General features: G+C 39.3%; 1 protein-coding gene across 3 annotated transcripts in view; it reads right to left on the bottom strand.

Moving 5' to 3' along the window:
- Positions 1-3,676: 3,676 nt before the first annotated feature.
- The window catches only part of dnajc6 (DnaJ (Hsp40) homolog, subfamily C, member 6), a 53,202-nt gene continuing 47,630 nt past the window's right edge, over positions 3,677-9,248 (bottom strand). For all 3 annotated transcript variants that reach the window (XM_074667996.1, XM_074667994.1, XM_074667995.1), the window contains one exon: positions 3,677-7,686. In XM_074667996.1, coding sequence (XP_074524097.1) covers positions 7,585-7,686 — 102 coding nt within the window. In that variant the 3' untranslated portion in view covers positions 3,677-7,584. The remainder of the gene's footprint in view (positions 7,687-9,248) is intronic.

The following is a 9,248-nucleotide window of genomic DNA, read 5'->3' as shown; positions in this document are numbered from 1 at the left end:
GCAAGTAGGGTCTTCTCGTCCTCTAGCCAATTGATTCATTAGTGTGAATATTAGTTGATGTAATGCTAATTTTAAGGTTTTTAAGATTTTAGAGTTACATTGACTATAATTGTTGAACGGTTTCACAATAAGGATAGAACCAAGCTGCAGAAAAGCTGAAATAAGTTGACAAACTTATAAACATGCTTTTTAGATGTCGTGAGTTTTGGTAACAGAACTGAGAAAAATGCTACCACCTACCACAAAGTTCACAGGAACTCCATGTGTTCAATTAGATCTTGATATTTATTTTCTGTCTGAATGTTTATATGGCAGTGAGGGATCATGTGTTTGTGTAGAATTTTAATCAAACTCATGTTTAATGATGTAGGATATTTAAAATAAGAAATCAGCATATGGTAATGATCTCTATCCATCACTTCTCACAAAGTGCGTCAGCAGAGAAGGGGAAAAAGTGAGCAGTGTAGCAGAAGCTGCATTTCACAATGAATCATTGATTAGGGAGAACTTCAATTACCCTAACTTTGCCTTCTGGACGCTTTAACATGAAATCTGCAGGGTGGATTTTTCCCGTATCTGAGTCCCAAGCGGAAACATGTGAACTCCAAACTGGCTAGGTAAAGACGAGTTTAAGATGTGGTGAACAGCAGCATTGTGAGGCAGATTATTCTTGTCATGAGTGTTGAAATACAGCACCACCAAAGAAGTGCTTAACCTTTGGTTTTCTTTGCTCTTTGTGGTAACTGTCAGTCCGTATGAAGCACATCGTGAGCACAAGTCATCCTTTCTGTTTGAAATGTTCTGTATAAATAAAGCTACTTTGCCAGTTCTTGTAACAACAGCCTCATAATGAATGAGACACACTTCTATCTTAAGCTGTTGCACATTGATGGTGTAAGTACAGAAGGTGGCTCTTCTCTCTAAGCAATTTGTGGCTGAAATTAGTGGATCTTAAACAGCAAACTTAAGATAAAGAGTCCCATATCAAACCCAGAGTTAAAAATTACAGTAATAAAGTTATTTATTGTGTTTGGTTTTTTTTGCCAAGTAAGTTTCCCCATTAAAAAAAGAAGAAAATACCGTTACTTTCTTTCATCAGACAAATTTTTCCCTCATTGTGAACAGCCCACTGTTTCTACAGCCAGCTGTCAATCCCTCTTTGAAAACCCACCCTCTTGCAGCAGAAAATCATGTGGTAAGACTTTTTTGAAAATGTTTGTTCTTTTTTGCTTTTGTTGCTCACAAAGCTGAACTAATATTCAATCTACACTGCCATGACCAAAAAAAGTCACCACCAAAATAAAAGGTCACACACTCTAGGTGTGACAGGTTTTTTTTTTCCAACAGGTTTTTTGTTGCTAGGCGCTGCCCAAGTAGCTGCCTGTTGCAGCAGCTCTCTCTTCTTTGTCCGTTTCTTGTAATTTTTTTTTGTCTCTTTTTCGTCATCTTTGTATTTGGAGTAAATCATTACTTTGTATGATATATAGTTGTCATGGACACCAAACTTTTTGTGGCTTCAGCGATATTTTTACTTCTTTTCTCCTGTTTGTCTGGAGATCCTACATGTAACCATGGCTGCATTGTTTACATGTGAAATTAGCTGTTAGCAGCCTGTAGCATGTCAATGCTAACTAGTGTATGGCTTGATAATTTCCCTCGAGGTGAGGAGGAGGAGGTGAAGACGATGTGCTGGTTCTCGGGTGTGAGCTGGGAGGTGACGACGTGGACCTGTCCTTCCATTCATCGTTGTTGGGAACGTAAGATCTATCTCCGATGGGATGGACGAGCTAGCTGTGCTAACCCAGCGGCAGAGGGGCTGCAGGAGGGCAGAGTGGCATCGTGCTGTTCACGGACGTAGCTGACGGAGCTGACATCGGACGCCGGCGCCACGTTGGAGGAGCTTCGCCTGCTGTGAGCAGACAGGGTCCAGGAGACAGAGACTGAACAGACTGCCGAGGAGGCTCAGTCCTGGACCCTGTGGAGGTGGAGGCTGGCTGGGCTGGAGAGTGGTGGACAGGCTGTCGTCGTCGATTTTCTTGTGGACCTTTTTGCACTTTCTATACACTTTCTTACTTTTGTTTTATTGATTGCTGCTGTGACTTCTGAATTTCCCCTCAGGGATAAATAAAGTATTTTCTATTCTATTCTATTCTATTCAATTCTATCTAATATTTCGTTGGACTGCCTTTAGCTTTGATTACAGTGAGCATTCGCTGCGGCATTGTTTCCACAAGCTTCTGCAATGTCACAAGATTTGCTCCATCCAGTGTTGCATTAATTTTTCCACCAAGATCTTCATTGATGATGGTAGAGTCTGACCGCTGCGTTAAGCCTTCCCCAGCACATCCCAAAGATTCTCAATGGGGTTAAAGTCTGGACTCTGTGGTGGCCAATCTATGTGCCAAAATGATGTCTCATGCTCCCTGAACTACTCTTTCACAATCTGAGCCCGAAGAACCCTGGCGTTGTCATCTTGGAATATGGCCGTGCCATCAGGGAAGAAAAAATCCATTGATGGAATAACCTGGTCATTCAGTATATTCAGGTAGTCAGCTGACCTCATTCTTTGAGCACAGACTGTTGCTGAACTTAGACCTGATCAACTGCAGCAACCCCAGATCCTATGATCTGGGGTTGCTGCAGTTGATCAGGTCTAAGTTCAGGACTACCCCCACAGGCTTGGACAGTAGGCACTAGGCATGATGGGAGCATCACTTCATCAGCCTCTCTTCTTACCCTGATGGCCCATCACTCTGGAACGTGGTCAATCTGAACTCATCAGACCACATGACCTTCTTTCATTGCTCCAGAGTCCAATCTTTACGCCCCTTAGCAAACTGAAACCCTTTTCTCCAGTTAGCCTCACAGATCAGTGGTTTTCTTAAGGCCACACAGCTGTTCAGTCCTAATCTCTTGAGTTCCTTTGCACTGTGCATGTGGAGATGCTCTTTCACTATTGAACGTAGCCCTGAGTTCTACTGTTGTTTTTCTTTGATTTCAGTCCACCAAATGTTTCCGTGATCGCTGATCATGACCATTCAGGATTCTTTTCTGTAATCTCCATAGATATTTTCCCTGCTTGATAAATGCCAATGATTTGACCCTTCTCAAACAAACATCTTTTCCACTGTTAGATTGTATAAGCTTATAAGATACAATAAATTATATTGTTGAATAATAGACTCGTGGTGTTTGTTATTTTTGAGCTGTACTCAACTCAACTCACTGATTTACCATAACTGCATCACATGGAAACAGCTGACTAAACTGATGTGGTCAATTATGTAATTTATTGATGCCCCAAGAGGAAAAATAAACACGTTTTTTTTTTTTTTCAAATCTGTGAAATTTATTTAAGATTTGAGCTTCTGTTTAAGTGTAAGGCTTGTTTTTTCTTTTCCAATCATTCCTCCCTCATTTATCATCTTAGTTTAATTTTCTGCACCTTGGGAAGGGGGGATGTGTATTTGGAGTTTGAAATTGGTCCAACTGAATCAGCTAGAAAAATAAGAAAACGATGCCTTATCGATGCATCAGGTAGAGCTGTTGTTGTGCTGTATTCTTTGGTCTATCTAGATTTCTGCATGTTAAAAGATAGTGATAGTGTTTTCTGTGTTCTGTACTCTGCTGACATCTAGTGGTCAAGGCAAGAAATACAGACTCATGAAATCCAATGAGAGCTGCTCACCAGTCCAGCTTTCAGTTTCCTATTTATTGTTGTGCACTGCACTTGATCATTATGTACATCCTGTAACGGTTAACAGAACTGAAAAGGAGCATGTGAACAGAATCTTTTACTCAGTTTAGTAATACTTGAACAGCAGACAAGCAAACACAGAACGTACTAGTAGTCTGTATCCAAATCTGATCACTTCCATACGTACCACAACTGCAAACAACACACATCCATTGACTACAATATAGAGGTTAGCTTTTAACATAGCTGTAAGATAGCTGCAGATAGAGTTCAGTCAGCGGGGGGCTTATGAGGGTTATTTCACACATAGGTCCTCAGTTGTGATAGAGCACAGAAGCACATACAACACACTTCCTGTGTCTAGAAAGTCACCAAAGAAAGCAAGAGCCTCTAGATCAGAGTTCATCATTCTCAGCCTCAAACTCAGTGATTTGATCCGGAGCACAGGACCAAGTTTTCTCTTGATCCACTCTGTGTCCCAGCAGTTTTACCCAGTGTTTAGTCATCATCCTCAGAGCAGACGGACAAACCTAAAATCCTGGGCAGTAATGAATTCCAACAGAGAGTACAATTGACATGTATAATGTGGGTGGTTAACAGAGATCTGAGAAAACTAAAAGACAGAAAGAGAAAGAGCATGAGAACAGTAAGACATAAATAACTGGGCAAAGGCAAATAATCTCTTTTTGCTAGCGTTAACACTGAAACACATCTTTGAGTTTATAGCAGATAACCAACATCAGACTTAAATATGTCACAGAGAGGATCTCCTTCAGAAACTTGGCTGGAAGCTAAGGATGTTACATCACGGTAGTGTCCATTGAAACCCTCAAACCTTAAACATAAATACAAGATATCTCCAGTTTCGATCAGTTTGTATGTTGGTACATAATTTTGTTGTTGCATATGTTTAATGTTGGCCCATGAACTTCAACCCAGGACTCCAAATACTTTACACAAAAGGAAACAGCTGCAGTACAAACCTGTAAATCAGTCAGGATGTAGAAAAAACAAACAATAAGAACTGACACGTTATGAAACACAGTTTAAGTTGAATATTATACTTTGACGCTGATATGAAGCAGTTTCAGCTGTGTTTCCACCAATGGCTTTAAGGACTTTTGTATGGGTGTAGTGCTCCATCTAAATCACTGATTCCCAAACAAAGAGGGTATTAAAGTTATGATAAAGAGGCTGGGCAAGGTTAGATCCAAAACCAAAGCTCACAGTTCTGCACTCATTGCATGGCATGGCAAATTTGGTAAAAGGATGACGAAAAATCCTCACTAAACATCAAGAAATTATGAGTTTTGTTTAACTCCACATTCTGCCCCAGTCCATCGCCTCATTGAAATTTGGAAGACACAAACAGCAATGTCACTTTCACTTACTCTCATGAGAAAACTGGCCTTCTTTATTTTCAAAAACTTGTTTGCAAAGGACATGTCTGAAGCTGGTGTTTATGGGTGAAAAAGTCTCTACTTTTAGGGTGCTACTTTCCACAAGTATAAGGAGTAGTATGAGCTTGGTGAAGTACTTGATTTTTATTAACTCATGAATCAACTGACTCAAATAATCTCAACAAGCTGTGAGACTCTAGTGTAAACCGAAAGAACTATGGTCCTTTGAACAAAAGTTCTTGGGATTAAAAGTCCCCAGTACTTTTGGTGGAAACACACCTTTTATTACTCTATAAGAGGAACAGTTGCATGATAATCACGATTACCTGCGAGCGGTGTGAAAGAAATATCTCAAACTGTAAAGAAATGAAAGTTGTCCCTGTGACTTAGTGTAATGTTTTAACTCTTGTGTAGAATCTGAGTCGTATGAGGAATTAAAGATATGACCCAGAAGTGTACAATAAATCTGCTTTTAAGAACACACAATCCATCTCTGTAAAATCAAAACCAGACCACAAGTCTATTATCAAGTTTCTGAGACCAGAAGAAATGTCAGTGCATAACCACAAATATGAAATTTCCGTAGTTTGGAAATAAATATTGCATTCTAACATGATCTCATCTAACAGATTATTCCAGTGTTGTACAGGAGTTAAACACACTAACTCCTAAAAAATACGCCAATCACATCCCCCTTCATACTTCACCTGATAACATGTGCAGTTTAGCAAAACCAAGAATAACGTAGCAAATCTGATAACATAAAATGACACAATGATGTGAATTCAGAAATAAATAACAGTGGTTATCTGTATTTCAAAGCTGCACTGAATGAAGTTTTGTGCTTTGCTCCCTTACAAAATAACATGCATGTTGTTCAAACATACATGTATGAGTGAGTATATGCATGTTTGGAAGTGTATGTGCTCATCTGAAAACACAGCATACAATCCCCAGGTCCCTGCACACACAGATACATAATGTTCAGTCCCATCAATGATGAATCACTTTCATGTAGTGCAGATTTTCTTTGTCTAAGCTTTATATTGAGGATTAAAGGTCAGACAGTGGAAATGAAAGCAGTTTGAGGAGCGGCCAGTGTGACATTGAATGGTTGCAGAGAACTGTCTGTAGCCTGATGTGAGGATTTTAAATTTGGGAACAAGCAAAAAAACAATGCAATTGGCAGACAGCTGAATGGTTTCTCTCCTTGTGTTTGAAGAATACATTTTTAAGTCTTTGAATCTGACTGCTTTTCCAATTATTTTAGCATTTATCATATGTTTTTGTTCTTATCACTTACTTATTCCCCCATAAAATAGGTTTTTATTAGGCTTTGCCAAATCTAAAAACGGCCTGTTACTGAGTTTATGACCAAAAGCTATTTTTCCGGAAATAAATCTTTTTTAAGGGCAAAAAATTTCAAGTGAGGGTTGTTTTTTATAAATAGTAGAAACAGTATGCCTAACTCAATGCTCTTGAAAGAAATATTTTAATAAGGCCTGAGTGACACCAGTGTTTACCTATTTTTAATAGTGAAGATTAAATCAATTAATTTCGATTAATTACAAAAATAAATAAATGGAAAAATATTGAAGGAAAAAAATCAAAATTAACTAAAAGCTAAAGTTTATTTACTGTAATTTTCTGTACCAGTGTATCTCCTGTTTCTATTTTGAAGCCCATTGTTTGTCATTTTCCCTGCAGACTGGATTTTCAGCCTAATGGAGACTGTGGCAAACCTGTTATCAGAGTTGGTGCCTGAATCAGTGATAGCATTTTGATTTCATTCTCTTTGAAACACACAAAACACTTTTGTTAACCTCCTAACTCCTCACTTTTATGACTGGGCACACATTTCAAACATTCATCTGAGGGAAAACTCTGAATTTGGTTTGTAGGAACTCACAAAGAATTCAATTTTTCACACATTTTTAAAGCACTATCATGAATCTCTATGGGTAAATGGTTCGATTGCTGTGAAATACTATCTCTGCTGCTCTGAATGACTTTCATCTGGAGCAGTCTGTGAAATGCTTGTTCAGTTCACTCCCTGAAGTGTGTTTTCCTTATCTCCTGTTGTCCATCGTGCTTTCTTCCCTTTTGATCTCCCCCTGAGTCAAGTGTCTCTCTATCTCTCCAGACGTCCCGGTGACTCTGCTTTGATTGGTGGGTTTGATCTGGACTGACGACACTCGACAAGGGAGGGAAGACAAAGTTGAAGCACTCACATTATGGCAGGTAAGAACAGTTGAGCTACGGGGAGTTGTTTGCTAGTCTGGTTTGCTGAAGTACTGTAGTGTTTTTGGAGATCAACTGGATGTTGTGTGGAAGCAAGAGACGTATTGACGGGTTGAAGCACAAGTATAAAGGCAGATGTTTTGGGGTGCAGCTGTAGCTTGTTGACCAGATGTAGTGACACATTTTCAGATGGAGATGACAGAATCAGTAGAGACATCCTCTCTCCTCTCTGCGCTCCTCTTCCCTTCAGTAAAGTGGTTTTTGTCCTTGGCTTTCAAATTCTGACCAGGCGTCGTTTAGTTCCATGAAAATCATCTTGGCGTATTGTTCATAGGGCTGTCCTGTTGCCTGTGAGAGGAGAGGAAAACATGAAGGAGGTTAAACCTCAAAGAAGATCAATTCATGAAAAACCCATAAACTCTTTAAATAAGTGAACAAAGCTTTGAGAAGAAAAGTTTTAAACTTTCAAACATTCATTCTTTTTAACGGCCACCAGGGGGCAAAAGGAAGCTGTGCCATTTTGAAGTCTACCACAAAGTAACCCTGCTACTAGTTCAGTTTATTCCCCCGACATAATAACAATAATTTTATAATAAGTATAAATTTTGCTCAAAAAACACTTTTCATCACAGGATCTCAAAGTACTACAGAGTAAAATAAGATGAAAAGCAAACACAGCAAAAACTTTTTTTTTTCCTTTTCTTTTTTTTTTTTTTTTTTTTTTAAAGAAAATTAATTATGCTCCTGATGAACTTTGAGTTCTTGGGATGCTACTGGCATGAAGCCCCTTATATGTTGCCTCTTTAGGAAAAAAAAACCTGCAATACTTTGCAAAATGGTCTGACTTCGATTTTCAGTTCCAGCATTGTATGTCTCCCACAATGTAGTTAATAGTAAGGCCAAATGACTGTTGCTATTAATTAAACAAGGCAAGGCAAGTTTATTTGTAGAGCACAATCTATACACAAGGCAATTCAAAGTGCTTTACAGCTAACATAAAATAAAATCACAATAGGCAAAATAAAATCATTGCATAAAATCACACCATAAAACATTAAATGATTAATTAAATTAAAAGAGGAGAGTGCAGATAAAATACTTTCAGTTGTTGTATGCAATGCTAAACAGAACTGTTTTCAGCCGGGCTTTGAACATTGTCAGAGATGAGGCCTGTCTCACATCTTCTGGAAGACTGTTCCAGATTTTGGGGGCATAAAACTGGAATGAAGTCTCACCGTGTTTAGTCCTGACTCTGGGCACCAGCAGGAGACCCCTCCCTGAGGTTCTCAGAGACCGAGTTGGTTCATGTGGTTCTAGCATGTCAGAGATGTACTTTGGTGCTAAACCATGAAGGGACTTGTAAACAAGCAGAGCTGTTTTAAAGTCTATTCTCTGAGCCACAGGAAGCCAGTGCAGAGACCTGAGCACTGGACTAATATGGTCGTATTTCCTGGTTCTGGTCAGGACCCGAGCAGCATCTAACCGTCTACAGTCATCTAACCTGTAACGGCCTGCTCACTGGAAACAAGCAGCCACAGAGACCTGACAATCATGAATATGAAATTTTAAGATTATATTATAATTATGTTAACTTATGGCTGCAGAAAAATCAAGATGGCAGCACAGACTTGAGGCTTTGATGAACAAAAGTCCACAAACAATCTCCAAAGTCACAGCAGCTTCTTTGATCATCATCACTCTAGAGTATAAGCTGCACCAGTTTATAAGATAATATCTGTTTTGGTGGGGCCTCCGAGAGGCAAAATGATTTTAATGTCTTCCTTTCTGTTCAGCAATGTTCAGTTCTTATGCAGCTGTGTAGCTCTTTCTAAAGCCATCCTGCCTGCTACCCATACATTAGCGGAGCTCAGCCTTCTGAGGTGTAGATGGTTGTGCTCAAGCAACCAGTG

The sequence above is a fragment of the Halichoeres trimaculatus genome, unplaced genomic scaffold (assembly GCF_033239565.1).
Source record: "Halichoeres trimaculatus isolate MK-OKI-2021-1 unplaced genomic scaffold, fHalTri1.1 fHalTri1_scaffold_4, whole genome shotgun sequence".
Lineage (NCBI taxonomy): Eukaryota > Metazoa > Chordata > Actinopteri > Labriformes > Labridae > Halichoeres > Halichoeres trimaculatus.
The sequence above is the reverse complement of the archived record's forward strand: the minus strand, read 5'-3'. Positions and strand labels throughout refer to the sequence as shown.